The sequence below is a fragment of the Gavia stellata genome, chromosome 6 (assembly GCF_030936135.1).
Source record: "Gavia stellata isolate bGavSte3 chromosome 6, bGavSte3.hap2, whole genome shotgun sequence".
Taxonomy (NCBI): domain Eukaryota; kingdom Metazoa; phylum Chordata; class Aves; order Gaviiformes; family Gaviidae; genus Gavia; species Gavia stellata.
Genome location: NC_082599.1, coordinates 5,682,877 through 5,707,068, shown reverse-complemented (window position 1 = coordinate 5,707,068; position 24,192 = coordinate 5,682,877). Strand labels below are relative to the sequence as shown.

At 46.0% G+C, this 24,192-nt stretch overlaps 1 protein-coding gene across 1 annotated transcript in view; it reads left to right on the top strand.

Moving 5' to 3' along the window:
* The first annotated feature begins 1,871 nt into the window (after nucleotides 1–1,871).
* Nucleotides 1,872–24,192, top strand: part of PLCD1 (phospholipase C delta 1) — a 46,513-nt gene continuing 24,192 nt past the window's right edge. The window contains exons 1-4 of the mRNA XM_009807665.2: nucleotides 1,872–1,971; nucleotides 6,753–6,917; nucleotides 17,829–18,057; nucleotides 22,937–23,066. Of these exons, the coding sequence (XP_009805967.2) occupies nucleotides 1,872–1,971; nucleotides 6,753–6,917; nucleotides 17,829–18,057; nucleotides 22,937–23,066 (624 nt within the window). The remainder of the gene's footprint in view (nucleotides 1,972–6,752; nucleotides 6,918–17,828; nucleotides 18,058–22,936; nucleotides 23,067–24,192) is intronic.

The following is a 24,192-nucleotide window of genomic DNA, read 5'->3' as shown; positions in this document are numbered from 1 at the left end:
AGAGCTTCCTTCAAAATGCAGAGAAAGAAGGGGAAGATGGCGGGATCGCCAGGCACCAGAAAGAGAGGATGTGTTTCTAAAACCTGTGTTGAGTATGATGGGGGGCTGGCGATAGAGAGCCTTCGATTAGGTCTCCAGCAGAAACAGTGACATGTGGTTCACTGTCAAGTTTCTCAGGCATATGCTGGTTCTGCAGTAAGGGACATTCACCCCAGCTTGACTCCATCTCCCTGCAGTATCTTCACCCTTGGCTTGCCTGGCAGGGCAGCAGCTAGCAAAGGCAATGACAAGAAACCTAGGCTGTAACAAGGTCTGTAAACTCACCTAGAATGGAACAGCTTAGTAAGTATAGCTACTGTATTTCATTGCAGAAGGGGTCATGGATAGGGAAGAGATGGGTTTTAGTCCCAGCCGTTGCAAGGACAATGGGCAATGGTCATGAGTTTCAGCGAAGGAAATTTATACTGGTCATAATGAACAATGGAGCACAAATCTGATGAGGAGCGGCTGAGGGAACTGGGGTTGTTCAGTCTGGAGAAGAGGAAACTGAGGGGAGACCTTATCACTCTCTACAACTACCTGAAAGGGGGTTGCAGAGAGGTGGGTGTTGGTCTCTTCTCCCAAGTGACAAGTGATAGGATAAGAGGAAATGGCCTCAAGTTGCACCAGGGGAGGTTTAGACTGGATATTAGGAAAAATTTCTTTACTGAGAGAGTGGTGAAGCACTGGAACAGGCTGCCCAGGGAGGGGGTGGAGTCACCATTTACTGGAGGTGTTCAAAAAACATGTAGACATGGCACTGCGGAACACGGTTTAGTGGGCATGGTGGTGTTGGGTTGCTGGTTGGACTTGATGATCTTACAGGTCTCTTCCAATCTGAATGATTCTGTGATTCTGTGATTCTGTGAAATTCTTCTCTAAGAACATCTAAGCTCTTGAACAGGGATCTAGATTAGCTGTGGAGTCTCCATCCTTAGAGATATCCAAAACTCACCTGGACAATGCTGTGAGTAACCTGATCTACCTTTAAAGGTGACCTCACTTTCATTGGGTGGTTGAACTAGAGGGCTCCAGAGGTCCATTCCAACCTGAATTATTCTCTGATTCCATGTTAAACCACTGATGGGGACCTTATTCCTGTACCAGACTGCAGGATAAATTTGAATTACAAGAATAAACCCAGAGCTATGCAGAAACGCAGGATGAGTGACTCACCCAAGTCATACAGGAAATCGGTGGCAGAGAAGACACTCTCCAGACTCTTAGGAAAATGCTTTTCTTGAGGTGGAAAAAGAAAGGCATTAAAACACAGTTTCCGAGCTGCTTTTGCACTAAGTCTGCCCTGGCTAAAAGGTGTTTTTAGCTTCCTCTTCACTGCATGTCAGTGGGAACAGCACGGAGCAGCTCCGCACAGAAGAGAAAGGGTGGAGCCGAGCTCTCTCTGATCCAGGCGTTTGTGGGCAGGCTAAGCTGACAAGCCCTAGGCACTGATTAGCACCCACAAACAATATTTGGGACTCTTCCAGCCCCTGGAAATGATGCATAAAAACCCACTGGCATATGACTGTAGGAAAACTTGTTCCTTCTACCTGGGCAGCTGCCGGCAGGCGCCTTGGTGTAATTTTGCATCCAGTGTGTGCTGGTGAGCAAAGCAGGAGGAGAGACTTCCCACAGTCCCACCCCCAGCTGGACTCTGCCCTCCCCTGCCTTCCTCTGCCTGCGCTCTCCCGCTGCCTCCGCTCCCTCCTTGGAGCCCCGTTTGACACCGCGCATGCCGGAGGCTCCTGGATGAGCAGGGATCCCCGCAGGGGTGGCGTGGCCCCCCGTCCTTCCCGACGCCCGACGCCTTTCCCTGAGCCCCACGCTGGATCATGCAGTGCATCCGAAGGCAGCCCAAGCGCAGCGTGTCCCAGGAAAACATCCTACGGGAGCAGAGCCGTAGAGTGGCCGCGTTGAACGGCATCAGGCTGGGTAAGGGACAAGTTGGCCAGACCCTTGGCACTTCCACACGCTGGCAACCGCTTCATTTCTGCCTCTTTTCCCTGCACAGAGGCAGTGCTCCACCCTAAAGGCAACTCCAAGGTTATTTTTAAACTTCCGAGGTTTCTTTTCCTTTCCTTTGCCTGTAACCACCTGCCAGATGTGTAAACCGCTTCGTTTGAGGCATCAAAGTGAGACCTCTTTGGCAAAGGGTTGGTTTCCAAATCTCTTGCTGGGCTTTCTGAACTGTGGCTGGTTGAGGGTGTTTGGGGAAGGCAGTGCCCTTTTCCTGCCTGATTTTAGGACTTCTCAGTGGTGTATTGCCAGTTGCTATTAGAGCCCAAGGAACCACTCAGAGCTCTGCATTCACCAGATGAAAAGAAACAGGAAACCCAGGGAGTTTCATAACTTCTGTGTCTGGCTATGAACTCATTGCTGGTTCCTGCTCTCTGCAGGATGCGAGTCCCTTGATTTCCACGGCTACAGAGGGCAGGTGGAAATGGAAAATCGCCATTTACTTACCCGAGTTCTTTGGATTTTATCAGAAAGGCTTTCTGCCCTTTAAACCGGTGAACCTGAGTTATGTCTGGTCTTAAACTAGGTGGGAGAGGGAGAGCAGGCAGGACGAGGCTTGTTTTATAGCAGTTGTAATTAACGTGTTTATATCACATCAGCAGATTTGTGAGTGAGCAATGCAGAAATATGGATTATCACTGTCTGCTATAGACATTATCCTAACTATCTCCTTAGTGAACTCAGAGCCTGGCTTCTACTGTGACAGCTATTTTATCGTGTTTCCTGCTTGCTGTAAAGCTGAGATGGATAATACAAAGGTTAACATTTTTGATGTCTTAGTGTTTAAAGCTTCCTAGTGCAGTATATTAACTTCATGGTTATTGCAGTGCTGTGTGTGCTTGAGGTGCTCCTACCTTTGCCAAACATGGTTTTCACTCTGAACATTACTGCACACTAAATATATTCTGTTTAGAAAGTGTGTGATTAATTTTTTGCGAGGAGGGGGGCCTGACCCTTGAAACGCATGCTACAATTTTGCATGCCAAGTATGTGTTTGGTATTCCACAGAGGATGCTAAGCAAGACACAGTCCTGCCACCTTTCAGACAGAATTTGGATATCTATTTCAGCGTGGTGATTGTGCTTCTCATGCCTAGTGTTGTTATGTAGTTGGAAACCAATATCCTTGTCCTGCTGCAGTGTTTTTTAATTTTTAATTGATGTATGTGTATGATGACTCTGGTTTATTTCATACAAGTTTCCATTGCTGTGAGATGGAGCTCTGGACCGCAAACCTCCTCAGCTCCGTGGGGTTGTTAGGCAGAAATCCTCAGGAGCTGGTTCAGGCATAAAACCTGAAATGAGCATTCTGCTGGGAAAAGGTGTTTTTTCCTGGAAAGCAGTTTAAATGACCAGCTGAGAGTAATGTTCCACTGGCACATCAGGGGTGTGTTTGTTGTTCCTGTATCAGCAGATCAGAGCATCTTCTGCTCCATCTCTGACCTAACAAAATGCTGGTGCTTTGTAGACAGGAATAGAGAAGCTAAGTGACTCACCCAAGGTCATTTAAAGAGTCTGTGGCAGTGCTTGGACTGGGCAAAGGAGGCAGGGCCCAAAACACTGGCCCTCTTTCCTGGATAGTTTGGCTGTCTGAACTTGAACTGCTGCTAGACAGACACAGAGCAGGCCTGAAACAGGCTGTGCCCACCCGCTTAAGGGGATGCTTCTCCTTCCTCTGGGCCCACCATTGGGTGGTTCAGTCAGTACCTGGGGTCACCACTGGCAGAGGTCAGCTCTGGGTGACTGCTCTCTATCTGAAAGGCCTCCCACATCAAAGGAGTGACGGAGCTGTTAGACACCCATAATTAGCCCTCTCGCCCTTTCCTGGCCAAACCCGCCATCTCCTAGAGGCAAGCTTGTCTCCATCCCCTCCCTGGCTTCTCTCACTGCCCTCTGACTCACGCTCCCTGCCATCTTTGATCTTTGCCATGCTTTCACCGTCCCTCTTCATCTTTCCCTCCCGCTCTTGCAAAGCGCAGTGGCCTCCTTTGCTGAGTCATTTAACCTGGCCTGGTCCTCAGGCACAGTGGCCAAGGATGAGTGGGAGGACTGCTCCCAACCCATAGTTAGATCCTCTCAGAAGAAAGGGAGTTTTGACCCATGCTAATGCACTGACTGGGCTGTGCTGGTGGGCAGGATGAAGGGCTCTGAGCTCCAGCTTGTGTCTGACATGTGGATCAAGCCTGGAGGAGAGGAATCCGCCCTTGACGACTGCCTGTGCCCATCCAGATTTGCCTGTATTACATTGCTGCAGCTCTTTGGGGTGGCCAGGTAGCGTGACACTTTGCGTATGCTGCTTACAGTGTCTGCGTAACAAAACATGCCACGGTTAACGGGGATTTCTCATTACACACCTATGCACATAGGCACCCAAAGGAATTGATGGTTTTCCTGCTTTCCTCCTCATGTCACCCTAGGATGGCATGTCCTCCTCCTGGTCCCATAACAATGCCTCGCATGGTTGGGATCTGAAGAAAGAGGAGGAATGAGGCTGGAAGCCAGAACGTAAATGTTGTGGGTGAATAGAAAGAAGGAAGAAGTTTGTTTCCTCTCTGGGAACCTCAGGGGTACCACAGTGATATTAGTGAGGCCAAAGTCTGTGGAATCTTCCCTTCACTTGAAAGACCTTTGCCTCAGAGAGGAAGCTTCAACACCACAACTCAGGAGAGCAAGGACCTGTGAAGCTGTTGAGGTGTCTGTCATTTCTCTGGATGGTCTGACCTCTTGCCAACCCCTGGGTATGCTTAAAACCCAGGAGGGTGTCCCAGATCCCATAGCTGGGGTCAATCTTTCACCCTTCCGTGCTTTGCAGGAGATGGCTTTTTTTCTTCTCTCCATGAGTGAGTTTCTGAGGTTTCCAGAGGAGGAAGCATTCAAATTCTCCTCTTGGGAACCTCCAGACCAGACATGAGCTGAGAGGCCCAGGGGATGCTGTAGCATGGGAAGACACTTAATTAATGAAATAGCTAATTGAATGTAGAGGAAAGAGAGAGGCCACAGCCACCTTTTCAGGATCTCCAGCTCCCACTGGGGCACTTTCTACTCTGGATGCCTCAGCCAGGCTCAGCTCCGGGCGTGCTCCTCGGCATCTGCAAAACCAGTAAAGTGGTGTGAGCGGCTCACGGAGTGGACACTGGACACCCCTAATATTTATCTCTGACGGAGATCTCAGGCTTTATTTGGCAACCTAAAATGCTCTCTTTAGGCCAACATATCCCAGCTACAAACACATGGTGCTGCTTTATGCTGCTGCCACCAGTGGTGGTCTGCAGCACCTGGCACTTCAGTTTCCTGTATGAATTGTCAGGAGCCTGAGGTTTTGGCCACTTGGATCTCATGATGGGCTTCATTTTTCAAGCAGACCTGAAGTGATGTTTGGTAGTTTATTGCCTTGCCCTGTTTAAAAAACAACAATTCAAGGCAGCTGTGTCTTCCAGAGAAGAACAAACCCAATGTCACAGGGGAATGCCACACTGCAATATAAATGTTATTGCATGAATCAGTTGGATTTCTACTTTGTGAGACCCCGCGTTATGTTTATGTAGCATTGGGAAATTTCCCGTGATGTGAGTGTCAGGTGGCTGCAAGTGGCCAAGTGGTTATTTGCATTGTCAAGGTAAGGTTAGCAACAATTCCATTGAGTTGGGATATGCTTGGTCAGTACTACAGAGTTAAGAGCTGTTTCACCAGCTTTGAACCAGCCTTTCATGCAATGTCAGAGAAACGCAAGGTGCTTATTACAGAAAGCCCAGGATGTGTTTCTCATGGTTCATGCTCTCACCCTCCCCAACCCACACGCTCCAGATCTGTAATTAATGGTTGGTTTGAGGGACAGATTGTCCCAAGTATTTAGGTATGTGGAAGTCATATACTGCTGAGACATTCAAAACCATGTAGAATGCCAAATCTATGTTTTCAAAGTTTCAGTAGATGCCTGTTGCCTCTCTAGATGTCTAAGTGCCTTCCTGAATCTAGCCTAAGATGTGAAATATGAAGTTCCTGGAACCAGAATGTCTCGTTATTATTACTTGGCATTGTGGTGGCCTAGTAGGGTAAGAAAGATAAAGGTCCTCTCTGCTACTAGCTGGGCAATGAGGAGAGCATGGTTGCTACCTTATTGCTACCTTATTGATGTGATGCTGCCTGTCATCAAACTTATCTGTGTACGTCCTAAGCTTCATGACACTGATCTTCAAAATTCCCATGTAGATAGGAGGGGACTGCTTGCCAGAGAAGGAAGAGAGATATCTTTGTGTATTCCTGTTTCCACAAAGGAAATTAGTTGCAGAATGGATTTGAAATCACTTGAAAGTTCCTGGTAGTACTCCAATTACAAGTTATACAACTTTCTTTCCTCTGCTTTTACTGTTATGTTGTTGGTTTTGTTGTTGTTTTTGCATCCTAACATTAGACTATATTTGCTGGGAAGAAGATATTTTATGTTTATAAACCACCTGAGAATTATAGTACAAAAGTCTTTGGACTCAATCTAAGAAATCTACAAGGCTCCAGCCTCCTTTGTGAGCGTAAAGTGTGGCACGGCAGATTTCTGGGTCTCTCTGCTCTGCTGTCCTCCCCAGACCTGGCTGCACTGCAGACGACTGTCTATGTCTGTGATTAGTGTCCTGTGGAAGGGAAGGCCCTGTGTACATAATTTCTTGAGTTGACTCTTACATTACCACTACTGTTTCTCCACAGGCCTGAAAGATGACAAGGATCTGAAGTTCCTCCTGAAAGGCAGCCAGCTCCTAAAAGTGAAGTCAGGCTCTTGGAGAAAGGAGCGGTTTTATAAGCTCCAGGAGGACTGCAAAACCATATGGCAGGAATCAAAGAAGATGCTGAGGTCTCCAGAGTCACAGATCTGTAAGTAAAGTTTGCTTTATCACAGGCGTGGGTCACTGTGGGGAGAGGTGCTTGGGGTGAACCAGGATGATTATGCTTGTGGTGTGGAGGTAGGGCTTGGAGCAATGAGACCAGAACCTTCATACCTCCTGTAACACACAAACTGAGTGATGCTGTCAGCTCTGGAGACAGCTGGGAGGAATCTGCTGTGTCAGGAATGGCCACATTTCCCAAGCTCATGAGCTACTGCTTAAAATCTTTGTGGGGTGGGCTGTGTTGGTCTCAGTAGCCCTGCCTGGCTCGTTTCCTCCTCAAACCGAGAGTTCAGGTTACTCAGGTGCCCAAGCCCTGATGCTCAGTGTGAGACATGGCTTGAGCACCTGCAGTGTGGTATGGTGCACTTGAGCTGTTGGTCTGGGCTCTGCCAGGACACTTCTTTTCTGCCTACAACCCCTGGGAAAGCTGGCATTTAAGACTCACAGGGGAACCACAGAGATGTGGAGATCCAAGGGCTGGCAGGAGATATCTCTGGGAAGGAAAGACTGTTCTCATCCTTATTTTGGAAACTCAGAATCTGCCCCATTGTAAAAAGTACAGGTACGACAGCCACCGTTATATGGGCACAGGGAAAACCATTCTGTGCCAGCATCACCCAGTTTGGGGCCATAATTGGGACCAGGATCCTAATTGTGCGGTCAAAATGGGATCGGGCAGGGTGTGTATCTGTTTATATCTGTTTTTTCTTCTCATTTGGTATTTTTCTGACATATTTCTCTGTCACTAATAGTTACAGTCTTGTAAAGCCAGGAGGTAAATTAATAATGTGGAATATATTTTATGGCATGTTGAAATGTAAAACACGCTGCCCATGTTGTTTACACAATTTTTTTGGTAACAATTACAATTAACTAAATGAAGGGTGGGTCTTTCAAATTACCCCCCTCCCACAAGCAGTGATAAGATTTTCAGTAGGAGGAGTAAGGTAGCAGGGCAAAATATATTTGCTTTATAACCCTGATGGCGACACTCTTCTCATATGACCTTGGGCACCTCATTTAATCTCTGTGTGCATCCTTCCCCACACATTTCCTTTCTCGTCCTCTATCTAGCTATAAGAGGCTTTGGATCGGAGGTTGTCCCTTGCCGTGTGTTTGCATGCCCAGCATGGCACGGTTCTGAGCTCAGCTGGGCTGTTCAGGTACCAATGCAATAACCCATGATAACAACAACAAACGCAGAGGCCTTAGTGAATGTTTGCTCCCTAGGAACGCCTGCTCTGCTGAGCTCTGTCCCATATAAAAGCAAAGTCCTTTCCCAGATAATGTCTTACTATAAACCAAATAAGGATGTGAGTTGAGAAGAATGACTTTCAGAGCTTTCTGTCCTGTGATTTGAGCCAGCAGTTTCCAAATTATGGGGGCTGAGAGCACCTCCAGCAACAGTCCTGACCCCACATGGTCCTCTGAAGTAAATGGGAGGGGGTCCTTGTTCTGGGTCCTGGCTCCAGGGACCTTGAGGTCTGCTTGGAGAAGCACAGGTTGAACCCATTGCCTCCATCATTGGAGCGGCAGCATGGAGAGCTGGCGCAGCTGTAACTTTTTTACACACAGAGCTGCAGTAAGAGCCCTGCAGTGAGATCAAATCCTCTGAGCTGGGTGTTGGGCTCAGGCTGGGAGTGTGTCTGTGTGGGTGTGGATTTACAGCACTCAAGATACACTTTGCTAACTGGGCACAAACAACTTTGCCACACTGCTGGAGACAGAGGCAGTGCCACTGTGGGAAGGAGAACTTGCTGTGCCTTGGGAGTGTCCTCAGTGCAAAGTCAAGATGGAGTAATACTGCCTACCGACTCATACCTGCACGTACGCTCCATAACGCCTCCATGCATGCACACCTTTCCCCAGAGAAAGATTCCTTTTCTTGTCATAGGGGTAGCAGGAAGGGAGACAAAGCAGTTGAGGCAGAGCTTGTCCTTGCTGCTCTGAAAAAGCAAGCTCTGGCACGGCTCTGGCCGGGCTCGCTTTGCACCCGTACACCTCGCTGGCTGTGGGAGCATGCCTGGTGCCAGGTTGACCTACCAAGTGTGCCAGGACAGGCTGTGTCCCACATGGTCCTGGGAGGATGTGAAGCTGTGCCTGCAGTTGTGCAAGCTTTCGGGAGGGTTGGAGAGCCGCCTCGGGACTGCTTTCAACAGTGCTCTGGATGCATCTGAACCTGAAAGTCAACAAGAGAGATTAGTACTGGACTGATGCCTGCCCAGTCGCAAGCCATAACCCCAAGAACCTCCATTTTCCTATGCCTTTCTCCTCTGTTGGTCCTCTGAGACCTTCTGTTCCCAAGTTTTCAGAGTAATCGCTAGTTTTGAGTTTCTTTCTTGAGCTTCTAACTTCACCAGGCTGCTTTGGGCTTAGGTATAGAGAGGATTACCCCTGGTTAGTGTTGTGTCCTCTGGTGGGCTCTATCACTACGTCTGACTTTTCATTCGGTCCAGTGTGTGTAGGCGGTCAAAAAGCAGAGGAAGAGTGCAGGGTCGTGATTTGATACTCCAAATCAGGGACTTCAAGGCAAGTGTCTCCAGAGGGTCACCTTTCCTTGTTAACAGACAGTAACTTTGCCTTCCAGTACAAAGGCCTTTCTAAAACTGCGGATAAGCTGCCTTTTTTAGGAAGGAAAAAGAATGAGCAGAATGGAAACTGGGAGGTTTTAGCAGCAGGTCTAATCTTATCTGCAGCATTGCTGAGAGCAAGCAGATGGAGGCACCTCAAAGGAGCAAAGTGTGAGTAGGTTAAGGGTTATGTTTTTGTTTGGACAGTTTCCTGTTATTCCTGTTACTGTTCTTATAATCATGCAGAAAAACTATTTGTAAACCATTCTGTGGTGGTGTCTAGTAGATAAAACTGGGGACTGCCAAGGTTGGACAGAAGAATCTCGGATGCTTGAAGTTAGAAAAACCCCAGTGTATCAGGGTTGTCACAGGCCAGACTTTGCCTAGATCAGATACATGGGGTACAACCAGTACCTTCCTTTGTTGTCTTTATTTTAAACAACTGGAAGTTTAGATTGGATGCTGTCTTGATAGCTGTATCACCCACAGGCCTTTTTTGGGGGAAGGCTGCCATTCCAATATGGTTTCTACTCAGGTAGAACCTAATCCATTTTTTCCTTATTATCCATAATCCAGTATTTTTCACTCTGCTCCATTTAGTCCCAAGAGAACAGTTTTTTCCAAAAGCCCTTGAAGCATCTTAAGTGGTCAGTTTTCCAACAAATACTTCATGCCCTGTGCTTACTCTCTGGTTGGCTCCCACAGAAACGTAGGAGTGCTGGGCACAAAGGGCTGCACAAAACCTTTAAAAATCCATTTTTCACCATAGCCTGCTACATCCTATGTCTGAGCTGCATACTGGGCTCATAAACACACTGCTGCTCTCTGTTATTGCTCTGCTATAGCCACGGTCAGGGTGGATGCTTCTTTGGCCCTGGAGGCTTTTACACGTAGGACAGCTTTCTCCCTGGGGCCAAGACAACAGGGTTCAAGTGGCAGGATGAACAGTTTTGGGGCAAAGGAAAGGTTTGTGCAAGGGAGCTGTAAACAGCCAGTTCAGTCAGAGCCAGTTCACTCCTGAGCATCACTGTGGTGGGAGGGAGGGGAGCCAAAGGAGGCAGAGGGGCTTGTGTTCAAAGAGCAGCAGCCTGTCGGTAACACTGTCTTGTTTAACTGTGGTCAAATATCAGGTTTCATGTATGTGAAAAAAAGAGCAAAAAGGCCTGTGCTGCTTTCAGTGAAATCCATTTTTGAAAGTCTTTTCTTAAGCCAGCTGAAATCCCCAGTGTGAGCTCACTTAAGCCAGACTCAATCCCTTTAAAAACTCTCTGAACTTGGGGATTTGTAGGGATGGTTGAAAACTTTCCAGTGAAACATTTTGAGTGTTTGGTGGAGAGAGAGAATATTCAAAACCAGAAGGAGAAGACTAAATGAGTCATTTAGATTTAGGGGTGCTACATGGGAGCCCTGGAGAAGCTGGTGCTTTCCTACCTCCTGCACTCTTTCTTTGCTGGAGGCTCAGGGAGATGACGTTTCCCATGACGGCCATGAGTGAGCTTCACACACTGCACCAAGGATGACTCACTGGGGGTGCGTCGTTGAGTCACGAGCAGCGTAGTCAAGAAAGAAGTTTAGGATTTTTGCCTGAAATATTTCCATTTCTGGCCAAAAGCTTTACTTAAAAACTGCTATTGCTGGGGGTTTTTTTCTGTATTTTGCTTAAAAGAGTCAGTTTTGGGAGCAATTTACAGAGGTGAGCTAAATTCAGTTGCACAACTGAATGTTGCAAATGATGATTGTATTATTATTTAAAGTAATGAAAATGATATTTTGATCTAATGGTTTATTACACTCACTATTAAAAATGCACAGAATTTGTTCCAGTTCCTCTGACTTCTGACCCAATTATAGAATATTTTTGCATGGTTAAAACATACTACAGAAGCTTTATGTTTATAGCCTACTACCAGTGTTCAGCAGAAAACTTTCTCCTTCATTTTTGAGTTCCTGTGAAATTTAGGAACGCCCTTAAAATGCCATGTGATGAACAAACCATACCATTTTTGTGGAAGAATGAATGATAGTCTCCATTGAATTAATGCCCTGAACTTGCTTGCAGAAGAACAGAAAGGACGTGATATTGCTCTGTGCTTGCTCAAGTCAAGAAGTGAAAACTTCAAATTGTTCCTCAAAAGTGCCTAAAGTCAACAGAAACTCTCAGCAACCTGATACACACAGCAGGCAGTTGACTGCACTGACACCTTCCTTCTGGAGCTGGTTAGGCAGTTTCTTTAGGAATCATTGCTTCATGGTCAGACATGTATTTGTCCCTGGAAAAATATTTGCTGATGTGAATGTGTTATGCAAGGCGGCTGTCAGCTGTGAAAACAAAACAGTCTGTCCATGGGTCTCATTAGTTTTTATCAAAATCATTCAACCCATAAAACAAGTAATTTCAAATGCAGAGCTGCCTGTTTTTTCAATTTAATTTTGAATCAGGCCACTGCATGCGTTGCTGGGACAGTTTTCATCACAGGCAGTGTGCTGCACACATATTGACCTTATTCTCCACAGCATATGTTAAGTGCAAAGACGGAAGTGTTGAGAGCCTTAGATCCAAATTTAGTGGGACTGTAATGACAGGAGAAATAGGAACTAGTTGCAGAAATAGTTTGCAGGTTGTGATGTGTGGAAGGAATGTAAATAGAGATCACTCTGTTTACATCAACGCCCCAAGCTGTGATGGGTAGACAGAAAGATTGGGTGAAGACCTTATATTAAAAGGTATTTCCAAACAACCTGTAAAATTACACGTGCATTATATCAGTGGTTGTCAGCTGGTGACACACACCAGCAATGAGGGCAGACTGCTGTGCAGCAGATCCCAAGTTAAAACAACGTGCTGAGCAAGTCAGTGGAGGGGGAGAGGAGAAGAGAACGGATGAGGAATCAGCAGCTGGGACCTGCGGTAATTCACACACCGGGAGATGAGAGAGCAATGCGGTCAGGGCTGAGAAGGCACAGCGCAGCGGGGCTCATGCTAAACCCACCCTTGAATCATTATGTTAAAGCATCCTTCAGCAATGAGAGTGATGGATAGCCTTTGGTCCAGGGAGTTGACAGTGCTCCAGCTCCTGCTGATTACAAAGGTCCTGATCCCAACTGCATTTGGCCATTAGCATCAGCCACCTGTGGTGAAACTGCAGTCAACTAAACTGCTTTTTCTGGGGTGAAACCAAAGAGAGAAACAGCACGCAGTGCCTGTTTGCCCCATGTGCTCCATGTGTTGTGAAATCCATGCAGTCTCGCTGCAGCCATCCTGGCTGGCAGGGCAGTTCTGGGGTCAGGTAGCAGCTTTCATCTGTTCTTGACAAGATGCGAAGCCAGCCTGGCTGAGCTGCAGCTGGTGAAGGTCTAAGCTCTCTGCAGACATGCAGTATTGTGGGCAAATATGGTGCAAGCTATTAACAGCTGAGTATATTTCTCATCTGCATTTCCTGACAGTGAACAGAAGTGACTTACTGAGACAATTAGAGTGGGATGGAGTAGTTCAACGTGACTGAATGCCACATTGCAGACATCACTTGCTAATGACAGGGAGGTAGGATAAGGAAAGGGAAGGACCTGAGGATCATTTCCGCCACAGTGAAGAAACTGCCCCCCTCCCCTCATGAGTAACTCAAGGCCAGCTGTTTTGGCAGTGCCTCCAAGTCTCTATACATTGACCCTTCTCTCCCTCTTTATCAGCAAAGGCACAAGGAAGGAGAAGCACCTTTTTGTCCTTATCCTTCACATGCTCATGGTTTGCAGGAGATGCGGGTTCAGTTCCTTGTTCTCTCTTGACAGAGTATGTCCTCTCAAAGGGCTGCCTGTCAAACAGGAGGAAGGCAAAGGGTGATTGCTATCTGCCTCCATTCCTCCTTTCCCTGTATTCTTTAGGATTACCAAAGTGTTTTGCTGTTCATTCTCCCAGCACAGTCTGGACATTTCACCCCAGGAGCAGTGACTGAAGAAGAGATGGAGAGGCCAGTGGCCAGGGCTCATCTCTCAGCCAAGTGCTCTCATCATTAGGCACCTTGTCAGGCTTGTCCTTCTGGCTCCTCAACACTTGTATTCTTGGCTGCCCAATGGCTTATAGTGCATGTGTGTGACTCGGATGCACTCCTGAAGCCTGAAAGATCTGGGGTTACAGCTTTTAGGGTGATGGGGAGATCAAATTTGTGACCTTCTCCCTACTGCTTCCTGCAGGAATGGCTCTCACACAAATGGCCATCCCCTCTGCACACGTGTGTAGGGCTGAAATCCTTGCACTGGTGTGTGTCCGAGGGCACCTCGTGGAGGGTGGTCAGGCCAGCCCAGGTCCTGCTGGAGGGAGGTGGGGAGGCATTTGTGCAGGGGCCACTTGAAGGAAGAAACTATCTTCTGGGGCATGGGGGAGCTTTTGGGTCAGGCAGAGTCACAGGAGAGGCTCTGCACCTGCTCATCAAGGTTTTGTGGGTCACTGTTTTGGACTTGGGTACTTGCAGACTCTGGTTACAGGCACATCAGTGTGAATCACAGCTTTTGTTTTCCTTTGAGAGGTGTTCCTCGTCCTTCTGCATGAGGAGATGAGCTTGCAAGTATACCAGCAAGCTCCTTGAAAGCCATGAAGAGAGAAATCCAAATCAAAAGAGACACCCAAAAGATACATGTTGGTTGCTTGAAAACACCATGGCTGTTCAAAACTGGCCTCCTGCATCCTGTGGGCCTGACTCATACCTGCCCGCTAGTGCCATGGTGAAACAGAAGGGCATTGGGCCAGGAATTAGCAAGGGAGGAGCACAAGGGCAGTATCCGGTGATGAAAATTGAAAGGAGGATTAAAAAGAAAGTTCTTAACATCTCCCTGAGACTAGTTCAGACAGGAATAATTTCACCAGCTCCAGGGAACACTGCTGTATGTCCATGTGAGTGGGGAGCCTTCGGCTGTGGCACTGGCTGAGCGGCATCTGCAGCAGCCAGGAAGGCTGACCAGGATGTAACCTGTTTGACTTGATGTCTGGAGGCCGGGAAGGACACAAGCTTCCTTGTGTTGTGCTTCATGTTTCGGGCTTTACACAAACCACCTCTGCAGCAGACATAAACACTCGGGAGAAGTAGATGCAAACTTTCCAGATTCTCTTCTGCTTGTGGTTACCTGCCCGCAGTGGCGTGATGGGGAAGGAACAGGGAGGTTGCAGGGATACGTGATTGATGGGTATTTGCTGTAAGTGTTCTTCTGCTGTGAAATGTCTCTGTCCCCCAGTTATTTCTGATTTCTCCTTGCAGGTAGCTCAGCTGAACACACAGTTAGTTTGGGACTGCTAATAGAGTACGCTCACTGTCTGGGAGCAGCTGATAATGTACTCATGCTGGGCTAAGATTTTCCAGAAAAGAGATAACATTTGCAGATGGCTTGGGCCGACTCCTTTGGCTTCAGCTTTTTTACTGGTAGATGAAAGCAGTACACACGACCAAGCTATGGAAAGCTTTAAAAACTGTCCTCCCTTACCCTGCTTTTTTAACAGTTCCTGTGTTGATAGTTTCTCTCCTTGTCTCTTGCGTGACTACAGTAGACACCAATCCTGCTCTTCAGCCTTCCTTGTACCTTTTTTGCATTGAGGAGCAATGTGCCCTCGATCATCCTCTTCTCAGCGTACCCCAAAGAGTAGGCAGCCCTTCCAGACACAGGTTTTCAATCTTTTTTTCCTCCCACACAGCTCTCTTTTCCAGTGGATTCACTTTGCCAGGTAATGCTTTCCAAAGAATCCATTCTAAATTTCCAATATTTAACATCAGATTTTCTAGTCTTGGAAACGCTAGGTCGTTGCCAACCCAAAGTTTAGGGATTGATTGCACAAGCAGACTAGCTAGCCATTCTGAAGGGACAATAACTCTTACAAGCCAAGCAGTGGTGAGCAGTTGGCAGGTGATGAGGAACAACAGGATGATCCTTCCAATTGCACTGCCATAACCAGAAGAGAGTGGGAGTGGAGGAGAATCACCTACTTATGGACCGTCTGCATGGCACATGTTTGCATCTAAGATGCTGATCCTGGACTTCCTTTCTGGTCAAGGGTCCACTGTAGCCATGGATTAAGGGTATGTTTTATCTTAGTCTAAAGTTTTTGTCTAAATAGGACAGAACATTTGTGTTCCAAAAGCTTCTTTTTTTTCCCACTGGCTATAAAAGGAGCCTGACTAAACTTTAGACTTTTTGGCTGAACTGAATCTGTCCAAACATGATAGCATCCTTTACATTAAGGGTGTAGTTCTACCTAAGGCATGATCACTATCATTTGCCCAATGTCCTAGTTAACAGGCAAAATCACCAGCAAGGCAGCCCAGCTGCAAGGGAATTGCAGCCCTTTTCTTTCAAGGATGGTTTTAGTACTCAAAACCACAAACTTTCACTCTGCAGTAAATTGGCCAGATAACGTAATTCCACAGCAGCCCATCCCAACCCAACCTTTTCCTCCCCTCCCCTGCGACTGATCGACTGTTGGCCTTTATGAAGCGATAGTAAAAGACCACACAAAGATAATTGCTCCTAATTGTCAGGGAGGAGGTTTGCCAGCTCCAGGAAGGTCCTCACGGTATGCTCTTTTATAGGAACCAAACCAGCAAAGTGCTGTGGAAGATGTTTGACCACCCCAACATGTGGTGAGAATTTAAAGCAAATGTCAAGTGTTGGTTTTGGAAAGTCACTGATTTTTGAAGACTGAAGTTTTGGGTGTTCGTGGTTTTTTTTTTCTTTTCCCCAGCAGCTGAGCATTATCATGACTGCCTTGGGAAAAAAAGGAACTTTTTTGACGTCTAATGAGCATCTGATGAATTTTGAATGATCCCAGGGCAGCCATGCTAAAAACGTGCAGGGTGGATGCTGAGTTGTGTTTTTCTGCGGTGTTGACTTTGAATGAACCAGGCAATTTAATGGTGAAATTACAGCAATTTAAATGAAGGAGCAGACAAAATGGATGTTTAAAGGCACGTTTTTCCTATTCAGATAAACAGTGAGGATATTTTACACTCATGTACCACTTTTCAACAAAGCTCCTTCAAGATAAGCACAAATAAAATTGATCTCACACATCTGTGACACAGGAAATAATTTTTACCTGTTATTTACAGATTGAGGTAAGGAGAAGTTAAGCCAATTTTTTTTCAAATTCCTGTGATTATATGTATTTTTTGGCATGCTAGTTATAGAAGAACATCTCTCAGGTGTGCTGCCTTTTCTATGTGTGCCCTGAGATGGTACTGGTAGATGTTTGCAAAACGTTAACTGGTCTGTCTCCCACCCAAGAAAATGCAATGAGACTATCTCGGTTATGGACTCCAACACTGTTTGCAAACATTTTTGCCATCTGTTGTGTGTATTTAATGTTTCTTCAGTTTTAAGTTTCTCAGCAGTCAAATGTGATGAAGCAGTTTCTGCCCTTTCCTCTCAGTGCTTTGTAGGTGTTTTATGTGGCCCATCAACTCCATGAAAGACAAAAAGAGACTGTGCACGGTGCCGGGAGCTTGCCTGATTTCAGCACAGTTTGAGGGCATCTGCATGCTCTCAGGGGTGGTGTAGGGGTGTCTCCGTAACTTGCATTTGACGTAGTCTCTTGAACGCACCACTCTTTCTGGATTGCCTTGCATGTGCATTTTGCAGACTTGGTGTGACTTCAGGGCTCATTTCCACTAGCTGAGGGGCAGAGATGGAAATGGGGAAGGATGGTCTTGAAAGCAGTGTTTTGATTTCTTACAGCAAAGAGGGTCAAATGTACCCTTGACAGGGGTGAGGGTGGAGTATGGGTGACACCAAACTGCTCTGAAGCTTTGGTCTTTGCCTCCCTAATTTGCACTAATGTGAGTGAGAAGAATATATGGGATTTTAAATTTTACCTTCTCACTTTTTTGCAAACTAAAGCATGACTGTTTTGGTCCTTGCCCTCCTCTTACTGAAGTCACCTCTCCTTTTCCTGTGAGGTGATGTTCAGAGGGAGGCACAGCTCCACTCCCCCACTCTCAGATGGGGGCAGAGATCAAGTCAGGAGTGCTCCAAGGACTGGAACTAAACTCTTGGCAGTGATTTGTATCTCATAAACATGATATCACAGTATGGCATCTAGTGCATATTCTGCTTCTTTGTTAAATAAAGAACATGGGGAAAGAGTTTTTCTTTTTAAAATTTCTTGCTCTTTCTCCTCCTTCTGATTTGAGCTTTCTTTACTACCAAAGTTTGGGGAGGGGGGGAAAGGGAAGGGAATCCTCCAAAGGTTGCAGGAAAAGGAGAAAGAGTAATTTCTTAATATCCCTCACCAAGAAAAGATAAGGCTGACTGAACCCCTGCTGACAGCAGGCTCTGCTTTCTTTCCACAGTCTCCATTGAAGATATTCGGGATGTGAGGTCAGGCCATAAAACAGAAGGTATGGAAAAATACGCCAAGGATGTCCCAGAGTATCGCTGCTTTTCCATTATTTTCAAAGACCAGCGGAAAAACCTGGACCTCATTGCAAGTTCAGAGGATGATGCCAACCACTGGATCTCCGGCCTTGGGAAAATCATAGCCCACAGCAACTCCATGAACCAGAAACAGAAACTCCAACAGTATCCTTTGCCTTATAAAGCGATTAATTGCACACAAAGATGCACTTGTCTTTCTCTGTGGGTGGACAAAGTAGACTAACCCCCTTTTTTCCTATTGGCCCTGGGCACTGAGTTTTCTCTCGCACTGATTTTGCACCCAGGCAAACTCCCTGGTTTCCAATGCTTTTTTTCGTTGTTTTACAGTGATACAAGCAAGAGGATTCAGGCTTCACATAGCTCCTTAAGCAAAGAATTGCCTCATTCAGGGAGCTCCAGATAAAACAATCATTATTTTTTGTATTCTTCAGGGGACTGTTTCACTTGCATTGCAGTAAACTCCAGGACAGGCACTTCTTGGCAAGGCATGAAAAGCCCATACTGTTTATCGTGTTTCTCAGTAATACAAGGCGAGGGAACTGATTCTCCTCTTCTGACTGCCAAAGTTACTCTGGGGTAGCTCCACTGACTTCAGTGAAAATACTCCTTATTTGCCTCAGCTTGGGAGGAAGTTTTTCCCTGAAAGAATTTGCAATTGCTCTAGTCACAATGCAGATATTGGAAGGGAAAAGTAGCAGAGCAGGAAAGGAGGGTGAATTAGTTGTGAAATAGCGAGTGAGTTAGTTATTGGGTGAAACCCTGGCTCTGCTGAATTCACGGGAATTTTCCCCAGGGCTGCATTTCACTCAATAAGTTGCTTTGTGACCACAGGTCTCACATCCATATAAAAAGAGAGAATATCTGTGGGTGCAGTTTTTGATGGATTTTCTGCAGTCCCTGTGTGTCTGAGGCGCAGACCATCACATGAACCTGTTGGCTGATTTCACCCTGATTTGACAGAGCCGCAGCAGTCATAAAATATTAAGTTCCTTTAAGCTTCACAAAGATAGGCATCCAGCTATCAGAGAGGAAACCAGATAGTGTATTCAGTGAGAGAAGGCTGTGTGAGCTTCATGCCGTGTTCAACATCAAAGCATCTGTGGAGAGAAGGGGAGATGCAAAATCCTCAGCTGGGAAAAATCACAAAGCTGGAGTCTAAGCCTGAGCAGGCACCAGGGAGTCCTGCCCTCAGTCAAGGCTTCACTCCATGTGGGTTTCCCGCTGGATGGTAATGTGCTGATGTTGAAGGAGATGGCACATAAATGCTGAGCTTTCATCAGGCTTTACTCTTCTGTGGATTCTCTGAAGTCTAATAAGCACTTGCACAACCGTAGTGCTGTTCGTTTAGAGGAATCAGACTCCATTAGTTCTGATATGCATGGGATGCTGAGTTTATCTCATCTCCTGCACTATGAGTGTCTTTTTGAATGGTTTTTCAAGCTCTAGGCTGTAAGGTCATTCCTCAGCAGTGTTATCAGTTGTATGTCTGTGGTGGTAGGGAGCGGTCCCTATACGAGCTGAAATCTTGAAACTTTGGTGCTGTTGGAAACGTTGCACCCTGGCATTTTCCTTTTAAGTCTGATGGCTTCCCCCACCCCACAGTGTGTGGGGAAAATCTGGGCTACAGAAAGTTGTCCCTGGAGCGTGTCAGATTGAATATATTGCTGAAAAACTTCCCCGTAAGAAGAGGCAAGATTGCTAAGGGAGGGAAAATAACAATGACATTTGCAAGGGAAGAAGGCTGTAAATTTCCAGTGTGGAAAAGTGCCTCTCTGTCTTTGGAAAGCAGAACTGAAGCTAAATAGGGTGGGTAGGCAAGCCATATTTCTGGAAGAGTAATTACCGTGCAGTGCTGGCTTCCAATCTGGGATTGTCTCAGGCCGTTTAACGTAACCTGGAATTACAGAACAGCATGATTTCTCATTTGAAATTTGATGATATTTAATTAAAGCCTGGGATTTTAAATTTAGTCTTCACTGGGTTTGCTTGGCAGCATGGGCTTACTCAGATCTTCCTTAAACCTCAGAAGTGTTCTCCGCATCTGTGAGCACAGAAGGGGAGGGGTCAGTAGACGAGGAGAAGTGTTGGGTCCCCTGCCTGTCCCCCATGACCAGAGAATTGCCTTGCAGTCTATCTTTTCCAGCCTCCTAAACCTTGCAAAGCAAGTAAGGAATGAGCAAGATTTTGAAAATAAGTATTGAAAGCAAAAACCTTGCTAATTTCAGATGGGGTTTGTTCGGTTTATAAGATGATGGAGTTGCCTGTGGTAGCAAGGGACTCGATTTAGTGTCTTATGTGTCCTTTCCAGTCCTGTATTCCTACAAAGATAAAACTGCCACATGCTTGATGAGTACTTCTGATGTTCTTATACATGCAGTACTGTTTTCTTAAGCCTCAGATTCAACCCTGCAACAAGCTGGCATAGGTTATTTAGCAAATATTGCAGGTATGTGTGCAGGGAAGAATTTAGACCAGAAAATACAGGGGACTTTTCATTTGAGTAGTGTGGCACTGCCTGCTTCGATTCTGGGATTTATGTATGAGCTTTTCTTCTGGTTGGAAATCACTTACCAGAAGTTTTGCAGCATTTCTGTTCCAAGCGCATTCATGGGATATCTGCCAGGTAGTTTCAGTCATCCCTCTCTGGTTTCCAATAGAAAGCTGGTAGCCCTGAAGCTGGCAGATCCTTTAAAAACAAGAGGCATGAAGCAGGCTCTCTCTGGATGTATACAGGAATGGCAACAGCTTTTTCCTAGTTCACCCAGGCCCAAGTAGGTGCGTAAAGTGAAAGGAAGACCCACAACCAGAGCTGCAAAATGGCATTTGTATCAGATGAGAAGAATTTCAGTTGAAGTGCTTAGTTCATCCAGCTTCTCTAATCTCTCTCAAACCTGAGGGGATCCAGATGCATGGGGAGTTTGGGTGTTTTGGGGACTGAACACTGCTGTTTGCTGAAACAACAGGCTGAGGCCCCAGTTGTCTGTAGTCTCCTTTTTCTCTCTTTGCTGCTTGCCCTTGCAGCAGGAGGGCCCGCTGTGTGCCTGTGCTCTTCTTCATGGGCTCTCTGATTTCCCTCCTACATTGCTCAGCTTCCCTGGAAGGGATGTAACAGGAAAGCATCCTCCATTCGCAGGCAGGACCTGGGCATAACCTTTTGCAGATGCATTTACTGCCCACATGTTGCCTTCCAGAGTTGACTTTGGATATGTGCATGACTCCTGGGTGCTTAGGATCAATGGAAATGACTGCAGACTTTTAAAAAAAGGTGTTTTTTTGCAGTGGTTAGAGCAAAAAGAGTAGTTTCTACACACAGTGTTATCCAACCCTGCTGCTCACCTCTGGTTGTGACAGACTGGATTTCCTCTTGGCTCGCTAGAGTTCCATGTTACTCCTGCCTGTTAGTTTTAGGGAAGGCTATGAAGGGGAGCCAAGGTGTGGGGATTGCGTATAAATGGGTGGCACTGCCATTGGCACCATGCTGACATGCTGAGCAGATGCTCTTTGGAGCACAGCTGGTGGAGGGGGGGTTCTCCACCCTGGGGTGGATGGTGGTGTGCCCCCAGCGGAGCATCCTCTGCGCATGGGAGCTTCATGACTCGAACTTGGTTTTCTGGGAAGAATCAGTCCAAGCCAGACCCTGGTTCAGGGCCCTGGAGTGTCCTTGGGAGCTGGGGAAATGTAGCCTCTCTTTATTTTGGTTTCCATGTCTAAAGAAGGGGAATATTAGTATTACCAGGCTAAGACAGATGCGGTGTGAGGTCATTGCTTAGCACCTGCCAAGATTTTTAAAGACAGAAAGTTCAACTTTCCATGAGACAACCAATACTTACAAACAGTTTACACATATCTCCATAGTTCGGAAATATTTGCATGCAATCATAGCTGTGGTGAATACTGTTTCAGGGTTATGTCTACAGCACCTAAGGCTGTTAGTTAACGCCCTTTTTTGGGATTATTTTGGAAGGCCCAGTTAAAATGTTGTGGTACTATATGTCTCAGCTGGTATTTGCTAATCCTGAGGTTTACTCTGCTTAACATCCAAATTGTGCATTTTTTAAAGATTTTTTTAGAATGAGTTTGAAGCAATGCTTCCTATGCAAGACATGGAAGGTTACATTCGTGGAGATCAAATTGTTAGTTCAATCATTTTTCTATTGAAAGATAGGAGATTTTTCTGGATGACCTTTCTTATTTGACAGTAAAGCAAATTAAAGTCAGTTCCATGATGCCTGTCTAACATTATTTTCTGAGAGACTGAAAGAACATGGGAGACCCAGTTCAAATTAACTGGCATCACATTAAGAAGCTCATTTTTATAGTAATTACTCCAGATCCATAGATATAGTAAAGTTATACAAACCAAGCTTTTATGAACTATTATCACAGTACGATAGAGTAATAGATCCTGTGCATTTCACAAGGGGAAGCCAAGACCCACAAAGTTTGGTTTGATTCTGCTCACAACAAAATTCTTAAGACATATAGGTAGAAATCCCTATATAAATACGGAAGCTGAAGGTGAGTAAAAAAATTAATATTAATGCTTCTTTTGGAGAATCTCTGTTCAGTGTTCATCTTGATATTGAATATTGATCAAATCTGTAACAATGAGTTTACCAAGCTCCACTTGGGAGCTGTTTTCATCTTTCCTCTACCCCCTTTTAACGGTCTGGAGCAGAATGCACTTTCTGTCATAAAAGAGAAATCAGACTGTTTCTGGCTGTGGCCAGAAACTCCTACAGGGTAAAGAGAGCTGATCCAGCTTTGACCAGATGGTGAAAAGCTTCTCCCGGGTCATGATCGCTTGTATTACAGCACATTTTCTTCTGCCAAAGCACCATTTTGCTCTTTCAGAGCAGAAGGTGAGATGATGTAAGCTGTTCAGTGGTAGCACGCTGATTTACAGCAGCTGGAGAGGTGGTTCAGAGTCCTTAGAACAGATTTCTCCTCTGCCATGGGCAGCAGAAGGGTGGTGTTTAGGCTAGGCACTGACCTGGAAAGATTTCCTTACATCATCCTGCAGCTGGATCCATACCTGCCTGCGGAAAGCTGATAAAAACAAAGACAACAAGATGAGCTTGAAAGAGCTCAAGAACTTCCTGAAAGAAGTGAACATTGAAGTCGATGACTATCATGCCAAGAAGATTTTCCAGGTAATAAGAGCAAGCAGATAAAGTATTTGCTGTTGGCTGAGGTCAAGGTCTCCCACAGCTTTCAGCTTTTGTGCATCTTTTCTCATACCAAGGAAGGACTCTTGGTTTTTGGTGCTCAGCAGATTCCCACTAACAACTGAGTTAGGCCAGCACAATGCTTTTGATGAAGGTGTGTTAAGGTCTTTCTTTACCATTGATGCCCAATTTTGCCAGGATTCAGAGAAGATGAGATGCAAACATGGATAATTTGAGAAAAAGGAAAAAACAAAGTTCAAGTGCACTTCGAGTCCCAGCTGTTTCAGGAGTTCTGTGTGCCACAACTACATGTCAATACCTATGTCTGGCTGAAATTGGTTTGGTTACAATTATGAACCCAGATCCTCACCTTCTCAGAGGAGGAGGGTGCCAAGTGACAGGTGTAAACAAAAAGAAAGTGCAGATTAGGAACTCCCCCCGCCCAGATTCATCATAGATACATAACATTGCACCCAAGCCTGGACCAGTCTGGTTGATTTAATAGCCCAAGGCATATTTATTCTGGTCAGGGACATACATATACTTCTAAATTCTCAAGATTCAGCTTGCTGGCTGAGCCTATCAGAAGATAAGAAAAGGATGAAAATTGCTCACTTGTTAAGCTTTTGGTTTATCTCTAAAGAAGCCTTCCTGCTGAGGTGAGATAAAACATCTGGATAATTTCCAAACTTCCATCCTGTCCGAAGCAGGATTTGAATTCATGGGTGTGCAGTTTCAGAAATGCTTTTTCTGATCAGCGGTAAACATGTGGGTGGTTTTGGGCACCAGGCAGTAGTTCTCCTGCTCCTTCCTGTAAACAGATAGCAGGGAAGGTTGGCAAGATCTCACTAGGACCTTCCCGCAGAGGAGGTACAAGTTTCCTAATCCTTGCTTTATGGAGCTGTCTCTCTCTCTCCGGTAACTCTGAAAGAACTGGGGGAAGGTTATCAGCAGATCTTAAAGAATTTCAGCTTGCAAAATCTTCCAGATGTACTGCCTACTCTGTCTGGCATATCCCATGCATTATTCCCTGCTCAGGAAGACCCTGGAAGAATAGCAGTAAGGCTGGGATTCCTCTGATTGAGTTAGATGTTTCCAGTGCAGACATCTA